General features: G+C 38.9%; 1 protein-coding gene across 4 annotated transcripts in view; it reads left to right on the top strand.

Moving 5' to 3' along the window:
* MCUR1 (mitochondrial calcium uniporter regulator 1) overlaps positions 1-19,829 on the top strand; it is a 28,357-nt gene extending 8,528 nt beyond the window's left edge. For 2 of the 4 annotated variants that reach the window (XM_019498475.2, XM_006269198.4), the window contains 5 exons: positions 1,841-1,882; positions 4,975-5,046; positions 7,498-7,551; positions 10,699-10,813; positions 12,023-16,801. In XM_019498475.2, the coding sequence (XP_019354020.1) occupies positions 1,841-1,882; positions 4,975-5,046; positions 7,498-7,551; positions 10,699-10,813; positions 12,023-12,078 (339 nt within the window). In that variant the 3' untranslated portion in view covers positions 12,079-16,801. Of the gene's footprint in view, positions 1-1,840; positions 1,883-4,974; positions 5,047-7,497; positions 7,552-10,698; positions 10,814-12,022; positions 16,802-18,609 lie in introns of those variants that run through there. The other 2 variants (XM_019498473.2, XM_019498474.2) reach the window with 2 other exon arrangements.
* The last annotated feature ends 692 nt before the right edge of the window (positions 19,830-20,521 follow it).

Below are 20,521 nucleotides of genomic sequence, written 5' to 3'. Positions count from 1 at the left end.
GGGGATTAAACAAATGTCTGAAGACTAGGTCCATAAGGAGTTGTTAAACAACAGTCAAGGATGTAACCTCAAGCTTAAGGTGTGCTTGACCCTGTGATTTCAGGTAATTAAGGGTCTGACCTGGAATGAATCACTGCACATGACTTGTTGCTTGTACTCAGTCTATAAAGCAACAATTATGTGTCACTTTTGGACACAAGATTTTGGTCTGATCAGTATGTCAGCTACTGTTAATTAATAAGACAATTAGATGTCTACTTGATGCTCCTGAATTGCATAATGTTAATTGGAAATATGATCTAGTGCAGTTCTTAACTGGGGGTGCCTTGAGATCCTTTCAGGGGTGCTACACAGTGTTAGTGCAGTTAGATGTAAAAACATGACTTGCAGGATTAGCCCAGAGTTTTCAAATAGGAATCTATGGTGATAAATGCATTTTCACCTGTTGGCAGACAAAGCTTTTGGGTGAATCTGGTATCTTTTATTAGACCAACTTAAATAGTTGGGGAAAACATTTTTAGCAAACTTTTGGATTATAACATCCTTGCAATGGAAGAATTCCTCTATTATTTTTCTCTATTAAAAACGAGAGAGAATTCAAAGGTGGTATTTTCCTTAAGTCTAAAAAGGTTGAAAACCACTGGTCTAGTAAAACTGAATTATTAAGACCAAATTTCTTGGAAGGATTAATGATGGAAGTGCAGTTATGCATGCTTGTCAGAGATTTTTTTGAAAAGTAATTAATGGACACTAATCTCTGTCCCTGTTTAAAAGCATACAGCCTATAGTGAGCAAGAATTATCTCAGGAGGAGGTAGCCAATCTCTAAAACTAGAAGGAAACCAGAAATAGGCATTGTTTATGGAGCATTAGTAGTGTCAGTACCCACTGTAGGGGATCGCACACCGCTGGTTATGACCTATCACCCATCCCTTGAACCTGTACGGAAAATCCTCAAAAAATTGCAACCCATATTAGAAAAAGACCCTATTCTTAAAAAAATCTTCCCAGAGCCACCCATCCTAGCCTTCAGACAAGCACCGAACCTCGCCAACCTCATCACCAGAAGCAAACTTCCTCAACCCCAGAACACACCAAAAGGATCCAGACCGTGCCAGGACAAGAAATGCAAAACCTGCCCCCACATCTCCACCACCCCCACTATTACTACACCCCACAACAGAGCCATCAGCATCCCAGGATCTTACAGCTGCACCTCCAGGAATGTAGTATACCTCATCCAATGCACCAAATGCCCTGATTGAAGATATGTAGGAGAGACCAGACAACAACTGCGCACCAGAATGAATGCACACCGGAAATCCATCAAAGACAGAAACACCCAATTACCGGTGGGGGCACATTTCTCACAGGAGGGCCACTCTCTCTCCAATCTCTCAGTCCTGATCCTCAAGGGAAATTTACACAACACATCGCAGAGACGAGCCTGTGAGTTCCATTTCATCAACCTGCTGGATACTAGAGATCATGGACTAAACATAGACATTGGATTTTTGATACATTACAATCTGCCTGGCAACTGACTCCCCAGCCCAGCCCAGCCCCTGGCTTGTTTACTTTTCATTCCATCCAGGAAGAGCACACACCAACTGCTGCAGCGTCCTTAGCCTGACGAAGGGTTTTTGAACCCAAAAGCTTGCTTAATAACTATTCTCCAACCATTTGGGTTGGTCTAATAAAAGATATCAAATTCACCCAAGGACCTTTGTCTGCCTAGTACCCACTGTACAAATTCACCAGTATTCCTTGACCACGTCATTATATGTACTTTTACAGCAGATTTCTAAATCTTTCTTTCTTTCTTTCTTTCTTTTTTTTAGAAAATTAAACTTGAACTCCAGCAGCTGAAGAAACAAGTAATGGTAAGATAATACTGTGCATGTGTGTCAGTATTTAGAGGCATGGTGGCAGGAGTGGATTGATTTAAATCGCCAAGTGAAGCTTTGTGATTTGACTATCATTTTCAATCAACTTCCTCATTTGTGCTTCTGCTAATTTATCGAGAGAGGTACGTTCTCATTTTTTTTGGCATCTCAATTAAAACATACAGATTTACAATTAAAAATAAAATTACCAAATATACTGTTATGTTTTGCCTTAATGGATAATCCTAATGAAATACATGGAGGTGTCTCCTAGCCTCCCAGTCCAACTCCTTCGATGAATTTTCCAGTCTCTTGCACTTACTAGCACAGCTCCTAGGTCTCTCTGTATTGTATATGGATTATTCTGCCATATTTATAGAATCCAAATTTTATTTATAAATAACATTCCACAAATAAAATTTCAAAAATATGCTCTTTTGGAATGGACACCAACGTCCATTATTTTCAATGTTAATGAAGTCAGCTGCTTTCAGGCTAAGGCCATGGACAGGCATTCATTCCTACCAGTAAGAATTTCTCTGAAATTCTTTTCAGTAGAAAAATAGCTAGGGAGCTAAAGGAAAATAACCTGTATTCCTTGCTTTCCTCTGAGCAGACCCAAAGGAGTGCAGGGGGATACAGGGGGCATTCTACCATGGTGGCAAGTAGGGCTGTACAAAGTTTCAGTCGCTGATTCGATTCAGCAGCCGAATCTCCAAATCAGTTCGGAGAGATCTGATGATTCGGACATAGATGCAGCTTTAAATGTTTTTTCTACGTACCTCAAGGTACCAGGCGGCTCGTGAACACTGAGATGGTGGGGTGGATGGAGCATCCCACAGGAGTGTGGTGGGGTCCGCAGCATGCTCAGTGGTGGACCTGGAACTGGACCAGGAGCATTTCCAGTCCAATAACAGGTCTGCCACGGAACACGTGGGGGACCCTCCCCCTGGCTCAGTGACTGGTGCCTCCTGGGTCTGGGGGGGCACCCAGGGTCCCCCCACATCCAATCGCTGGGGGGGGGCCCACTCACTCGGCAGAAGACCCGACACCACCCCCCACCCCCGTGCGCTCCTGTGGGACGCTCCATCCTCCCCACCATCACAGTGTTCACGAGCTATGCCTGGAACCTCGAAGTACGTAGAAAACGCATTTAAAGCTGTATCTATGGCCAAATCACTGATTCTCTGAATCAGAATCAAATCTTCGGATTCAGCCAAATCAGGACAGCGATCCAAATCAACAAATCGAATTGGACCGAATCCAAATCGAATACGGCCCGCTTTGCACACCCCTAGTAGCAAGGCTCCCCAAGCCTCGTCATGCAGCACAGCAGCCTGCCTCACCCTGCCAAGCTTTGGTCTGACGTGGAGCAGTGCAGAGCAAGGCAAGGGAATTCTGTCACAGCAGGAACCCTTCTGGGAGGTTTTCTGCTATCAGCTGATTGATTGGGAGGAGGGTGATTTTTCAGGACATGGTCCCCACAGGGCTCCCAGACAGGGACCCAGGGTGTTCACTCTCTCCCTTGGAGGAAGGGAGGGAGAGCAAAAGACTGGGATATCGAGTGTCCTTCACACCTGAGAGAAGTATACAAGCATTCATATTAGATTACATTAGATTGGAAGGAGGAAAATCTTCCTCATAGGTACTCAACATCACTTATTGCAGAAGAGCCATTTCTTTTCCACAAGAAATCTTGTGAATAGCTAGCTACATACAGATATTTTTCTCCCGGCACAAATGTAACACCTGTTTGTGGCCTGAGATATTCATCAGATTGCTCCTCTCAGCTGAAACGAAAGAGCGCATTCCATTCCTATCTTTCTCAAGTCAAGGTTTGTGCACTGAACCATTAAGATACTGACATGTTTAGACCATGTAATATTGTTCTAACTTCTGTCCGTTCTATCCCTTTCCTTTTATCTTGATATCCCCAGTCATCATAGGTAAACCTAGACTGCGTGCTTTTGGGGGCTGATCCTTTATCTTTCTATATGAATTGTAAAATGTTTAACTCCTCAAATATAACTTCACTATTTAAATTTTTTAATTATTTTTAGATGGTCCTAATAATTGTGTTGAATAGTCATTTCCTGTTACTCAGACTATATCTTTCACAAATCACTGTCTCAACCTGGTAGATTTTAAAGGGATTTGAGAAAAAAGTGAAACATATTTTTCCCTTCTATTGTGGAATGGTTTAGTCTGTAACATTGCAGTCACATTGTTATGTTTGTTCTGCCTTCTAAAACACTGAAAGTGACACATTGTTTTGTGATAGACTTTGTTAAAAGAAGATTAAGGACTGTAAGTTCATCTAATTGTAAAATGTTACATATATTATATTTAATCAAATTAAAAATTGGTAACAGCAATTGTTAAGTATTTATCAAGCTAACAAACTTTGATTAGCTAACACTGGCTCCTGAAAAAATCCTTGCTTGTTTCTAATAGTAGAATTTCTTGGAATCTTCACCAGTCTTCTTCACATACACACATTCATCTGGTGAGCACCTTATCTCATGGTAACTGTCAGCTGACTGGATTTCCTGCTGGGAAATTGCAGTAAAATGGCAACTATCACTGAAAAGCTGCAGTGCCATGTACCAGCTGCTGAGGAAGTAAGAAACTGACATGTAGGTCTACAAATATAAGTCCTAAAAAAGAGCCCTTGAGCTTTTAGGTGTCTTTTCCTTTTAAACAGTTGAGCATACTTGCTGTCGTCTTTGGAAATAGGTTTTTTTTTTTATACGCTGCCATAAAATCTCATAAAACAGTTACCTCTGCTGTAACCTACCCATACATGTCCTCCAGCCAACACAATTATTTGTACTTGGTTTGTATGAAATGTACTAAGCCACCATGCAGGGATTTACTGCTTTGCTCTGGATTGCTTTCTAATGTCAGTGTTTTCATCCATCTTCATGTTTAATGCATCTTTATGTGCTGTGAGAACTCATGCAGTTTAACAAGAGAAATATCCACTGATTCTGGTCTCTGATAGGGAGCAAATTAATGAACCATATATATTCTAAGTGACCTTTGAATGCAGTTCTGTTTTTTTCATGTCTTTCAAAATTTTTCTCTAGGATGAAGTTACCAAACTTCGTACAGATAACAAGTTAGACCTCAATTTAGAGAAGAGCAGAGTAAAAGAACTGGTATGTTTTATGGATTTCTTCAAGGAATATATAAAATCTAGTACTGTCTGAAACAGTTTAGATAAAAACACCATGTTCATGGTGGTCCATAAAGCCTTTTGTCCCCAAAGGTATCAGTCACAATTAGTCATCATAATGCTATTATAGTTTAAGGTGACATGTATTCAGTTTCTGTGAGTTTAACACACTTTGACATTGGTTTTTACAGTCAAGATTATTAAGTAGTAGTTAAGTACAATATTCGTTGTTCTAATAAGCTTTTCTTTTAGGGGGGTTTAATTTAATATAGATATATTTCTATTTTTGTAGCTAAATTACATTTAAATAGTTTTTTAGATTATGTAAATTAAAAACATACTGTGTCCCCACAAATAGAGAACTAACATGTTGTAGTCTGTAAGTCGGCCAATAGCTAGTATGAACATCATTGTCCTAATGTCAGACCTAATGATTACACGGGTGGAAAGGGAAGATGACATACTGTGGTTTTTAAATTGTTTTGTTATGACTGTTTTGTTTGTCCATTCCATTCTTTAGTAAATGGAATTTAGCAACTGTATCACTTAGTGTAAGGTGTCCTAGTTCAGGTTCACCTGCTGTGGAATAGGAGTGGACACACAACAGCTAATTTGGAACAATTGACACATTTGTGAGCAGTAAGTCCTTCACTTGTTTTAAAGCTAAATACTTGTTTCATCTGTTCGTGACCTCATGCTTAGGGAGCAGCTGTTTAGCTCAGTTGGTTAGAGCATGGTAATAACATCAAGGTTCCAGGTTTACTCCCTGGTTGGGGAAGTGATCTCTTTCAAATTGCAACATGGGAGGTTTAGGTTGGATATTAGAAAAAACTTTCTCACAAGAGGAGTTGTGAAGCACTGGAACAGGTTACTCAGAGAGGTGGTAGAATATCCATCCTTTGAGGTTTTTAAGACCTGGCTCAGTAGAGCCCTGGCTGGAATGATCTAGTTGGGGGTGGTCCCGCTTTGAGCAGGAGATTGGACTAGATAACCACCTGAGGTCCCTTCCAGCCCTAATTTTTCTGTGATTCTATGCTTGTCCTAATTAAGGGGTGGGCAAAATGTGGCCCGCTGGCCAGATGCGGCCCACCAGGCCATTCTATCTGGTGTGCGGGGCCCCTAAAAAAATTTAGAGAATTAATATTTATCTGCCCTTGACTGCCTGTCATGTGGCCCTTGATGGGTTGCCAAAACTCAGTAAGCGGCCCTCTGCCTGAAATAATTGCCCACCCCTGTACTAATTCATCATATGCAACAGTCTGAGAAGGTAACAGGGATCCTGGTTGTTCTGTTTGGGTCCCTATATGGTGATGTTTGCTAGACCTTTAAGGCTGGTGAAAAAACAGGAATCATTGGAAATGGGAAAGAAAGGCAAAGTTCAGTTGTGGAAGTGAAGAGGAAGTTGAAATATATGCATTGTAGTAGCTCGCCATGACTTGAAAAAGAGTTGGCATTGAGGTGGACTGAGCACAATGGGCATTACCACATATTTTACTTAGATGGGCTACACTAACCTAGCCTTGCGGTAGGTTCCTTTCAGCGTTTTTTGGCACCAGGGCAAGGTGTCAGAGCTTGCTTCAGTCTCTCCAAGTGCTGGCTTGATATTGCAGTATCTCCAGGTCTGGTGCTCATTCCCTCCTGGGGAAGCAACTGCCTTTTTTTTAAGGGCCACACGCACAAAAAAAAGTTTCCATCAGTATGTTTGCCCAAGAGGGGCCATGTGTTTTATAGTCATACTCACTGTTGGCTACATTTTATCAGCTTCCTAGTTGATTTCCATTACTGAGCACATGCTGCCTTTGGGAGCAGTTTAATGATAGATGATGTATTTAATGAGGTTTCCTTGTATACAAATGTAAGACAAGGGTCTTTTTTCCCCTTGCTGATTGGGAGAGGGTGGGTACTTTGTCTTGTATTCAAGTAAGTATGGTAAATTAAGTTTGGTGTGTGCTGTCATATATTTTAAAAAATAAGAAGTGAAGGTGGATGTGTTTTGTTGGCCTCTTTACTCACGAGACTCTTTCCTACCTTGAACTATATTTATGTCTGCAGTAAGTGTAACATAAGCTGTTAATATGATCTGGTAATTCAGTTAAAGAACTCAAGGGCTTGGAGAATAGGTCTTGTCTATATAGGGACGTTTGGGAAAGTTGATCTGAATTAACTTTTAAGATGAAGTAAGCTTTCCAAGGGAGTTAAGCTAAATGAAATTGTGGATAATATTAACTCCGAATAAAATTGTACACACAATTTATTCAACATTTAACTTTAACCTTCCATTTTATGATCCTAAGTCTAAATATACTTGGCAAGCACACTGAATTTTTCTGATTAGGAATTACCATAAGGATGTGGAAAATTAGGAAACAGTCTAATCTGAAACTAAAGTGTAATTCATGTGTGTACGTGTTCTCCATTTTGTTTCTTCTTTCAGTATTCACTTAATGAAAAAAAACTACTGGAAATGAGGTCAGAGATAGTGGAATTGGTAAGGACTGAAAAACTGATTGTTGAATTATGTAATAACATTTTGTTATATTGATACTATAAACTTGTGCAAACAGGTCTTCCTCCAACACGATACCTGTATCACTGAGAGTCGGAGAGTATGTTGAGGAAGGCTTGAAACTCCTAGTACCTCAGCCAGCCAGCAATTCCAAATGGCTTGTGTTTCCTGTGTTTGCATCTTTGCTCTGGTAGCCCACTCCTTGAGCATGTATTGCAGTCCCCCTTAATTTGGGGGAGGGGGGGGGGCGCGGAGAAAAGAAAAGCTGTTTTTCTATTCAGAGATTTAGCAATGTTAAACAGGTTCTAGACTTGTTGCTCTTTAACCTCAGTGTGCAGAGCTCCTTTCAGAATGGAGACTTAAGGTTGTATGATTTCAGAAACAGTTCCCAAGATATTCAGTGCTCCATAGATCTTGAATAACCTTTGTGTTCCTATATGTGAACATCACTGGTAGCCAGAATAATTCTGAGATCAGGAATAACCATTTTATTTGAACAGTGCCTTTTAATCTGTGACCAGCTCCTTGGGTGTTCAGAGGTTAATAATTATGCACTGTTGAGGTAAGAGATGTCTAGATCTACCACTTTATGGTATTCTAGGAAAAGTGCAATCATTCAGGTTTCCTATGTTCATTAAATCATCTAATTCCTGAAATACAGATTCATCAAACCAGAAAAATAGCTCTTGACACTGTCCTGCAGATTTTATATCTCTTGTATCAGTTTGTCCAAAGTGATCCAGGCCTTTAAGGTAATATCATGGGAGAAATTTGATGGAGTACAAATGCAGTTCACCTTGGAATGCTTGTCTATATGCACATTCTCACTGTGGGTTTACATCTCAAACACTTGAGCTCATAGATTTTCTGCCATAGCAGTATGCATGCAGTATGCAACAGCACACCCTTTTGTTGCTTTCTGCTGTAGATGTAAAGGGTGATGTATATATCCTCCTTCCTTCAGACCAGATACATCATTGTGAAGAACCTTATGTACTTACTTCTACCTGCGTAGAACTAAATTTTTTCAGAAAGTCCTGCCTGGCCAAATCTTCTGGCTAAAGAGACAGTTGCAGCCATTTCAACTTGGCAACTATCCAAGCCATTTCAGTTTGGTGACTTGGATTGTGTTAAAATGTCCTTTGAGACCAAATCCATTTATGGTTAGACTTTATTCCACCAGAGCCAAAGTGAATTTGGCGACTTTCCTAAGAAATATATATCTGGCATTTGCAGCCTGGGATTAGAATTCAAAATCACCCCACTGGATTCCAGAAATGGTCCAAAATGAATAATAACCAAAGCAAATGCACAGTACAAAATGGGGAATCACATGTCAACTTCCAATTCTTGGAAGTTAAAAACAGGCAGCACAAACATCTGCCAGGGTTGCTGTAGGTCAGCAGTTGGCAGCCTTCTCACGTTGTGGGCCAGAATGACCCAGCTCAGGTTAGAGGTGTGTGGGTGAGCCGGTGCTAGGTCTCGGCTGCCACTGCTGCTTCTCCCTGCAGCCTCTGGAGAAATCACCTGCTGCCAGAGTCCCCTGCCACCAAATGCTACCAAAGCCTAATGTCCACAGGCCAGATTAAATGGCTCCACACACCATAGCTTGCTGACCCCTGCTCCACGTAATGCATAGTCCTCCATCAAAGGGGGTGGACTAGAAAACTTTGAAGTTCCTATATTTCTGTGAGCTTTCTATATTATGCAGTGTGAATAAATACAAGTGCTTTGGAAGCAAGATCCAAAGTTAATACAAGTAGGCAGTTGCAGAGAGGGGAAAGCTCATGCTGCATCCTCAATTACAGGCTAGTGCTATGTAGAGTTCTGGGGAAGATTTAAAATATGGCCAGATTGTATTTATTCTGGCAGAACTCCTTTTGATTTTTGCTGGGAGTTTGATTAAGGGCTGCAGGAACAAAAAGCTACAGGTCAAGTTTGACTAGAGTAACGTTTTTAAAAGTCAAACTGCAGATACCTTAGGAGGCCTGTAGATGTGCTGGGAGGCTGTTCTGATGTGCTGTAATTACAGCGTGGCGGAGCAGACTTGCTGGTGTGGTAATTACCATGCTCCAGCAGCCTCCCACGTCTCGTATCAGCATCTCCACACTTCAAAATAATGGCAGGGGTGCTTGAACCCAAGCTCATCAAACAAGCTTTAGTTCAAGTTCAAGTGCTCCTGACACCATTTTGAAGCACAGGGATGCTGATACACAAGATGCTGCAGTGTTTTTAGTGGCTCTGGGAGCTGCTTTAATTAAAGTGCCTCCTGATGCCCCCGAGCACGTGTAAAAGTGCCCTTACTTTGAAAATAAAGTTTTATGATGGAATCTAAAGTTAATTATAAACATTGGCAAGACATCACTGCTTTTAAGAAATCTATATGGATGTTATTAGCCAGTGGTAGGCAACTTTTAATAAGCCATGGGCTGGAACAACCCAGCTCCAGCTTGATGCAGGCCAGGTGGCTTTGGTGATGCATCATGGGCAGGGCTTTTCCTACACCCACGCTGAGACAGACAGCTGGGAGCTGCACCAATGCTGCCACCACCACTTTGTTCTTCCTCCCCTTCCTTCTGCTTGTGGGTTCAGCTTCCAACCAGCAGGGAGTTGCACTGGGGCTGGGGAGCTTCAAACTGCATCTGTACTGCCACTTCTTCTCTCCACCTCTCTGCCTCCAAGCTGCAGCTTCTAGCTGTACCCACACTGCAGCTGGAAGGCAAGGGTCAAGGATAATGGAGAGAAGAGGCAGCATGGATGCAGTGTGCATGTGAGGTTCCCCAACGCTGTATGTTGCTAACTCCTGTTATAGCAATTTTAAAGAGCAGTACAGCAGACCAATATGTTTTATCCTCATTCCCCTGGATCTAGCCAAATTAATTTCCAGTATGCTATGTCAACTCTGGCTAATTTAATGTTGCTGTTTAATATCAGTTGATATTTTTTTTTTAGAAGAGAGAGAGGTTTAGCTACAGAATTGGCCAAAAAGACTTGGTCTTAGTTTTTAACAGGTACTTCAATTTAAGCATGAAATACAAACCAAAAATGTAATATTGAGGAGGAACAGACCTAGTTTTAACTATTCGGATTCAAATTGTTCAAATAACTTGGTCTCTTGCTTTGTTTTAGCATGCACAGCAGGATCGAGCCGTGACCCAAACTGATAGGAAAATCGACACAGAAGTTGCAGGGTTGAAAACAATGCTTGAATCGCACAAACTTGATAATATTAAATACTTAGCAGGTAAGGAGTTCTGATAATCAGATCTGTGGAATCTGATGCAGGTGTTTGTTCAGCTCTTAATAACCTACTTTCATATAGGCCCTAGTTTAGCAGGGTAATAAACATGCATAATCTCACTGATGTTTATTAGATTACTCAAGTGCTTTAAGTTGGGCATCTGCTTAAATATGCTGCTGAATCACGCAACATTTTTCACAAGTTGTTTAGTATATAATGGAGACTTGTCTATAAACTGGAGCACTTTAGTTGATACCATTATTGTTCCATATACTTTGTGCTTGAGTACTATTTCATTCTTCAATAATGCATCTATAAGGAACTCCCTTCATAATAATCTGTTTCCTGTGTTACTACTTAGGTCATTCTTATGTCCTGGCTCTTCGGTGTCTATTTTTAACTGTTGAATATACAATGTTGTTTGTTAATTGAACAGGTTGGCAGTAAGGATGTCTTCATTTTGTATATGTGTTTTCATCATCCTGATAAAGGTTATAGCAATGATGCAAGCAATTAATATTATTCATAATAGCATTCCTGCCCTATTGTAGAGAGATCACTCACTAAAATGCCATTACTTATAGGTAAAGAAGAATGTATTAGGAAGAGATTTCCCCCCTTTCCCTACTAACAAATCTCAAAACTGCTTACTATTGTATGACTGCAGTTTATAGGCATCAGCAGTAAAAATACCTTTAGTAAAAATGCCTTTTAATTTTTTCCAAGATGAATATCTGAAGGAAATAGAAAATTCTTGTAAGTTATAGAATTCTTTTTTAAATCACTTCATGTAACTATTACCAAATTATTCATAATCTGTTTATTGACTGAAGTTTAAAAAGTTGTTTGCAGGATAGACTTTTCTACTAATGTGTGTTTATTTTCTAATTTCATAATCATAACTTGCCATATTGAACTTATTTGAAATGGTAAACAAGTATGGGATTTTCCCATCTTGTTTGGTGTCCAGACCATTTTTCCTGCAGTCACTCCTTCCTTGTCATTTTGCAGTCACTATGCCACCAAAGTTGGGTTTGTGTTCTGCAGGTTAGTATCTTATTTTCTTAAAAGAAAGAAAGAACAAAGCCAAAGATGCTAAGTTCTTATTATTTTAACAGTAACTATGTGTACAGCTGGCTGAAGGAGTCTTACAAAAATTAATGAGATATTCTGCCTTTTTCCCAACTGCTGTCTTTTTTTTCTGTCTTTCAGGTTCAGTATTTACATGCCTTACTGTAGCACTGGGATTTTATCGTCTATGGATGTAATAAAGTGTCTACTTAAAAGGACTTGTACTGTCTTGCCTTATGAAAATCAAGGATATTTTCACTTTAGCTACAAGAATTTATTCCTGACTGAAAAATAATGTTTATTATTTTATTTATATTTATTTTTATAGCAAACTACATTGAGAATGTAACAAAAATGTGCCTAGAAAAAATATCTGTACTATTTCAATACCTAATGGAAAGAGAAACTTGCCTCTGGTCAGAGCAAAGTAGAGAATATGCAGCACTGCCAATCCCCTTGCATCCTAAATTGTAATATCTCCATACTTTTGTAGTTCTAGGGTTTCAGTTAAGTAGAGACTGCCAGTCATGCCAAATTATATAATTGCTCTTGTGGAGAGGTCTGCTAAAGATTATATACCAAACTCTCCTGAGGCATGCATGCCTAATGGTAGATACTTGTATCAGAGCAGAGTTGATCACAAATTTTAAACCTTTTAGTACCATTTTGTGACTACAAGGGACTCCTAGACCTAATTTTAATGAAATGCAAGTTGATTAAACTAGAGGCATACATTCTTTTCCCCCATGTTCATCTGTCTATACTCTCTGTGCTACAAATACATATATTTATATACTTATTATAAAGAAATATTTTTTCTATTTGTTATACTAATTTTTAAACATTATGTGCATCATAGTTTGTTTCCCAGATGGCCGTCCAAACAACTGTACTTCATTAGAAATTGTTCTGTAATAAGTGTCTTTACCACCTTTTTGTAGGTTTGATATGTAGTGTGCTAAGAGCTGTTGCAACTTTTAAAACACACAGGGCTCTGAAACTCATTCCCTATAGCAATTGTGAACTTGGTTCTAAAACTGGAACAGAGTTTTGGAGCGTACTAAATGCATTCACTTGTATTATCTCTTGTAAAGCACGTAGAAAATATTCTCTGTTGCTTGGTTCATAGAAGGGAATTGCATCTTCTGCACGTGATAAATTAAAGATGGTTAAACTTCTGGGGAGAAAATGCAAGCACTTGAATGGTGTATGATGTACTGGTATGGGCTGCCTCAGCTCTTTGGTCACAAATAGGATGTCTGCACTAAACATTTTTATTTTTAATTATCTCTGGGTATCCAAACAGTGCGGCTACAGTTAACAAATGGTAGGAACATTAGTGTAGACCACTAGCTCAAAGCAAGTCTATGTGAAATGGTAGGTCATTTTAATGTCTGCTCTGTTGGTAGCTCTTCCACTAATGGTAGCAATGGAAGAAAGTTACAGGTAAAACAGGGTAGATTATCCAGAGGTCCAGTCTTTGTCCTCTGACCAATGAACTTCTCTCCCTGCATTTGTTTGTTTGCCTTGTCTTTCTCTGGTATAAGCTGATGACAGATGCCAACATGCAATGGTGGAAGGAGGCATGATTTGTGAGCCTGATCTAGCCTGTAGGGGTAGCCCTGCGCTGTTCATTTGGCCTATGGACTGGCCCTGCACCACTCATCTGGCCCTGAAGGCCAAATGAGTTTAACACCCCTAATTTAATGAAATCAGGGGAGACTGGGTAACTTAGCCTGTATTGTAGTAGCTGTAATTTTCTCATGTTAGAGGTTATTGCTGGTTAGCCTGAAATGAAGAGGCAGCCAGGTAGAAATGGAGATGTCTTGAAAAAGAGGAAGGTATTTGGGATATTTTTCAAATGATATATTTAATTAATTAAAAATGCAACTTTAAACCTTTACTTAAAGCAAGAAGTTTAATAATTCTTGACAAAACAGACATTTTTGTCCTTGTAGCAGTGACTCCAAAATAGCTAAATTTGATGTTAACTCACAGTGAGAAACTAAGTAAAAAATGGGACTTTTAAAGTACAGTAAAGAAGAGGATGTTCAACTGGCAGCATAAAGGAAGCTAGCATTGTAAAACAGCATCCTCCACCTCTCCAGCCTCTTTTGACTTTTTTTCTCAGTTAAAAATATTACAAAAAAAATTGCTCAAGGCGGTTGTGTTTGAAGCTATGTGTATGAATGTATTTATAATTTCACAGTTTTAAAATGTCAGAAAATCATAATTTAATAGATGTTAGATGCAGTCTACTTCAGTATTTGAGTAATAGCAAAAAAGGAACTATATTTCTCTGTAACAAGAATCCGTTTTGATCATCTGGATGCTATGCAGTTAATGAGTAGCCGTTTTAGTAAAATAGTGAGTTTTTAAGAATTTAGACTTTGTTCACTTCTCAGCAGAATCTATTCTATATTTAAAATTAAAGGCATTTTTATACGAATGGAGTCAGACTCTGCAGTAAAATAAAATTATAAGATTATAGGACACTTACTCCAGAAGTGGATCTTCTTGAGAAAATAGTTTTTCAATGACTACCATAGATCTGGATTCAGGTTGAACATTACAAGCAGAAAAAGAGCAACATTAGGAATATCCCAGTCTCAGATTCTCCAGGTATAGTGGTGTTTTTGTTTTGTAACCATGATATTTCTAACTTATGTACACAGATGAAAATATGGATCAAGGGGCATAATGTTTTGCTGTGCATTTGGGTTGCATGCCACTAATCTCTAACAGAGAGATTAAAGTTCACTTTCCTTTCTTTTCTTCATTTTATATTTCCCCTTTTCCTTTTCCTTTCCTATTCTTTTCCTTTGCAAAGCCTCTAGAAATTCATCACAGTACAATTTAAGACCATCTCAGAACAGATCAGCTATGATGATCAGTTTAGTCTAAAATACTTGTAAAAGCTACTAATTTTGCTTGCATTGGCCTTCAAAAAAAAAAGTGGGAAGGGATGTTTGATGTTTTCAGTCTGAAACATATAACCAAAAGCCCAATTGACTGATAAAAATGAGGAGCAGATATATCAGCCCACTTACCAACTGCCTTTTGGCTCTTTAGATGAAATCTCACTTTTCAAATGATTGCTAAAAGCCGCAGCTGAGAAACCCAATTCGATCACCATTATTTTTTCTGTTCCTTTTCTTTTTTCCCCCTCTATAGTTGTGTTATTAAATGGCTTTAGTCTGGTATAGCATGCTCCATATGAAATGACTTGAAATGTATTTTTGCATCAGATCTCAGGATTTTGTTGTTTTGGGTTTTTTGGTGTTTTTTTTACTGGCAGGTTTCATTTTAAAAGTGTGGTTGTTTGGCACAGCCGAAAACTGAGTGGGCTTTCATCTTTAATAAATTCCTTCAATTCTAAGAGCCTGAAGGCAGCTTTCCTGCTAACCTACCAGGTTGATTATTGCACAGTATGTTGTTGTGTGGGAAATAAGAAGTCAGGCCCTGAGCATCCTTAAGCTAACACAGACAGGAAGCTCTGGGGAGAGAGGGAGGGAGGGCTGGAGGTTGAGACTAGCAGTCTCTGCCACAAGTACAGGTTGATCCTACAATAAAATAAGCCTTGAGGCTTTGAGGAATAAATGCAAATCAAGCAGGACAGCTCAGAAAATTAACTTGTTAATATAACAGAGGGAATATTGAGACTGGCACATTCTATTACCCCCCCCCCCTTTTTTTCTTTTCTTTTATTTTCTTTCATTTGTTTAGTGTTGTAAATGACCAGAAAATTCAATAACCCCAGCTTCTCGAATGTTACTTTTTTGTAGAGCTTTATTATTAAACTGTTGAACTAAATTTCCAGCTATCAAGCCCTGTCTATATTAGCCATCTTGACTGCATCCTTAGTTTTCAGGTGTCAAGAGTTTGTGCTAAAGCATGAGACAAGGATGGGGTGCTTTAAATATAACTTGAGCATCTTTGTATGGTGTGACCCAGAAAGCTTCCTTGATTTTTCTCTCAGACCTTGGTGCTTCATGTTTTCTCTTTTGGATGTCTGTTTTTACTTTGTCAGAAGCTGTCTGCTGCTTTTAATTGTATTATTGCTAAATGTTCTTTATCAATTTTTATAGATGCTAACAAAAGTACTGTGTAGTCACTTTATATTCCTCTGTTCTCTCCCTTTATGTCCATTTTATATTCCTCTGTTCTCTCCCTATATGTCTCTGACCATAGCAAAGTTTGGCCACTTCAAGTTGGGTCATTAACACCATTATGTCTTTGTTTCCATTTTTAAACTGCTTGCTGCTATTTAACTTCTGTGTATCTTGCAATTTTAGAACCGTTTTTGTTCAAAGAACAAATTATGATCTGTTACTACCTAAATTCAGGCTTAGATTTCAAGGTGTATATAGAAAGATTTTTTTTTTAAGTGTAGTTGTCAAAATTTTTTTGTAAAATGGCACTTTTTTGCTTACTCTTCACTCTGGATGAAATTTCAGCATGGTGTACTCAGCAATATGGTTTCCATTGATTTCCACTCCCATGCTCATTTTCCCTTCCCCCCAGGAAAATATCTGGGTATTCAAAGTCATGTTTGCTTTACCTCGTTGAAGAAAGACTTTTTATTCCTGCTGTTAGCAAGAGAGCCAATACAGCAAAATTACTTTTTTCTGTTTGCAGAATTACTAATTCAATTTCATTTGCTAAATTCTTGTCACTAGTCAAAATGTCTGAGCAAGATTGACTTTCAGATCCTATGGCAAATTTTGTAGGCACAAAAAGAAGGTCTTTTACTAAAAAAACTGAGTAAATTCTACTTAAGATACTGAACAAAAATCACCAATGAATTGTCATTTTTGTGGTATAACTGCATTGTAAAGTAAGTTAATAAAATGAGAATTTTTTAACGTGCTGGAACACGAACTATATTATTTGGAAAAATAAATTGCTATTTCATGATCACTGCCTAGTTCAAGAGTGCTGGTTTTATTTTTAATGTTTATTCCTATGTTTTAGTTGTGTTTGAATTTTATTTTTAGATTAAAATGAAGCATTCCACATGAGCAACTGCTAATTTATAATTGGATAATCATCTTGAGTGCATAAATAGAAATCTGCCCTTTGCAATCAAGTATGAGTGCAATGTTTGGAGTTGGTTTTAGGCTGAAATAAAAGTACATATTCTGTTCAAATTACCTGCCCACTTCTTTCCATCAAAACTGAATGTGGCATTCAAGAATGTTATTCTTCCTAACGGAACATTACCAAACTGCATTTTCTAGTAACAAAAACCCACATTTTATCATTTTTCTGAACTCTCTTCCTCTACCAGTTTGAGGGGTTTTTATATTCCGGGTAAGTCATTCATAATTGTGTCAGATACCCAAGTCAATTTGCACAAAAAAACCTGTTTAGGCTGGGATGAGTTGGCTTGGCTTGGGGTAAGTCCAAAAAGGGCATCTGGGGGGGGGGCCAGGCATAAGATGCTATTACGCTTACAGTAAAGATGTAAGCTTTCTGTCTTTTATGAGAGATGAGAGTTGATACTGAGTGTTCATGACACTTTTTTGTTGAAAGAACAAATCTGTTTTTGGCTAGTGTTTGCTCCTGGTCTCAAAATACAATTTTGTATTGTCTATGAAAACCATGCTAACTGATTGCTGCTTTCTTTGCAGCTGTCACTGTAGGCCCCATCTTCTCTTTTAGAAGTCCAGAATGGCTCTATAATGGGGATTTTTATATCACCTTGCATCGAGTCTTGGTTGACATTAATTGGACAGTCCCTTCTTGCTGCATCAGGATAACTTATTCAGGTGTAAAATGGGCAGAATCTCTCTTTTTTGTAAGGAAAAGTGGCAATCTCTGTAAGAATTTTTAAATCATAGTGGTTAAGGGGTATAAAATGTCAATTTTATAGCGCTTTATAGGCAAGTGTTAACAAGGTTGAAATTAATGCAGTTCAAAATATAGTTTTTTCTGCTTTGTATTTTTCAGGTGACTCATACAATTTAATATAACTGCTTCTAAGCAATTGAATTTGATTGAAGAATACTTGTGTACACACTTCACTTTGCAACTATTTTAGATTCATGTGCACAATATCCCTTTTATATAGTATTTGTACTTATATATATCTTGTTTATTGATATTTTGTTTTATAAGCAAATATGTTCACTAGTACTTTATTAGATACGATGCTTTTGGAGCAAGCAGCGAAAGTGTTAAACCAATGTGCATATTGAGTTTTGCTTAAGAGTCGTATAGTCCTGAGCAATTCTAATGGTTTTATCCAATATTCATTATGTTATGACAAAGGCATAGTGACGTGTGGTCTGAATTCCATTGAATGTTCAATATGAAAGCATACAAGAAAGGCACAAGTACAAAGAGCCTTGCTCAAAAGGCCCCTTAAAAGCTGTCTACAACAATCAGACCTGGTGGTTCTAGAGATTTTGTGGATTAAGCACTATCTTCTCTTTCTGTGGAGGAAGCTTACAGAGAAGCTAGTTTTAGTGGTTGTAGTCAAACATGTGAAGTGTTCCTTTTGTAATGGAAATAACTAAACAGTAGAAAAAAGTATGCCTGGGGTCCAATTGAACCAGCCAGCTGGCTTATTTCCAGAGGCGTATTGAAGGATGATGATGATATAGGCCTTATCTATGCTATCATTGTGAAAAGAGGGCTAATGTGGATATTGCTGTGCCTAGGACTATTTTGCCTTGTGAACACACTTGACACGGTTTTACTGTATTGTGTGTTCTGTACTGCAGGGACAGCTGCTTGAAGCAATGACTGCTGGGAGATGTTGAAAAGAGTCCGGGATTCTTTTGGAAGTTCTACCAAACTGAAAGAAGGGAACAAACTCATAATTCTTTAGTGGATTTCCCTGTAGGTCCTAGAGCACAAGCACTGTTTCATCTAGCTACTTTTCCATTGTGTACAATTTAAGACATGCTTTAGAGTTCCTGTGGTTTCTTTTGTCTTCTAATTGTTGGCAAGTAGAAGGGACTGGTGGATATAGTCACAGGCCTCAAAAATTGTCTAGAGCAAAAGGGCACTTGTTCCTTCCTTTTTAACCATTCTGTACAAATGTATCCAGGATTTCCAAAATGTGCCAACAGCATATTGGTTACAGACTCTAATCAGTTCATTTGTTTAAATCAAATGCTTTGTTTGTCCTATATTGTCAAATCTTGCATAGATCATCACAAATAGGATAGCAAGATACTGTTAACTCAGCGTAGGGACCTTTTTTCAAGGAAATTAATCCACTCGGATACAGAAAAACTAGGGCAAGAACAGACTATCAGAGTAAAGAATAGGGGTAGGCTATGAGGCGGAAATGTCTAGTAGACTCTTGCTTCTATTCTCATGAAAACAACAGCAGAAAAGGATTTTTTTTCAAGTAGAAACAAAAATAAAAGGAGGCTTTCCACTTCTGCAATCTTCCCTTAGTACATTATTTGTTTTGAAAAATTATGGGACTTTAACATTTTCTTTAAGACTGAAAGATAGATGATGTCTACAAGCTTTTCTTCATAAGCCTAAAGGCAGTCCCCTCCCTATCCCCCAAGAGCTCTTGGCTAATCCCAGAAATCCAGTGGCAATATCTGTAAGAATTTTTAAATTATGGTTGTTAAGGGATGTAAAATGTCAATAATTTTATAGTGCTTGTAGACAACTATTTAATTCACAAGGATTGCAGGACCTTTAAAAGGAGAAAAAAAGATTTCTTTGATTCTAAAATGAAGGGTATTTTTCCCCATTTAACATGGTGGTGGGGAGCAGCCCCTTACGTTAGAACTATGAGGGCAATGGGGGGGTATAGTTGCAGCTGCTGCTCCTGCCCCCACCAACTCTATACACTGCCATTTCTGCTTCCCAGCCTAGCCTCTGCTTGCTCCCTTGCCTGCCCTTCTTTTCCACCCCACCCCTTACACTTGCTCTGTATGATGCAGCCCGGGGCACTGAGCACAGCCCCAAACTGGGCCTGTAGCAGTAGGGTATGCTATGGGGTCTGGGCTGGGGCTGTGCTCAGTGCCCCAGGCTAGATGGGGATAGAGCCTCCTGGCATGGAGCAAGGGTAAGTGGGGAGAGGGGAACTAGAGGCTGGGTGTGAGGGAGAGCAGGGGGGATGAGGGGGCTTAAGGCTGCAGGAGAGGGGGAAGTACAAACGGCAAACTGCTTGACCCCACTGCCTGCCCCCCTGCAGCATTGGGGTGAGGGTGAATTAAAGATGACTTCCAATAACTAGATTCTGTACACAGAATTATAATGTTTACAAATTTCCCATGTATAGAATTGAATTATAAGGCAGTTGTCTTAAATTCAGGGTTGTCTTATATTCAAGTTAATACAGTATACATGCACATACATATGCTACACATGAGCATGCTAGAAATATATTCTTTTTATGTTTTCATACATGATAAGCTAGAGCATTATTTAGTGTAACGCAATGCAGTTCTTCCTGCCTCCTTCATTTCCTAAATCCTTATTTGCATATCAAAGTCAACAGGGAAAATGATATGACTAAAGACCATTTAATGCATGGTATACAGACCTAAATTAAATTAAATAGATAGGACAGTAACAACATCACTGAGCCAGGTTATCTTTAGTTAGTATATAAGATAAATGTATGCACTGTACCTGGTGGCCCTTTATAAAGCAGTAAAGGGA

Source organism: Alligator mississippiensis, chromosome 3 (genome assembly GCF_030867095.1).
Source record: "Alligator mississippiensis isolate rAllMis1 chromosome 3, rAllMis1, whole genome shotgun sequence".
Taxonomy (NCBI): Eukaryota; Metazoa; Chordata; order Crocodylia; family Alligatoridae; genus Alligator; species Alligator mississippiensis.
The sequence above is the reverse complement of the archived record's forward strand: the minus strand, read 5'-3'. Positions and strand labels throughout refer to the sequence as shown.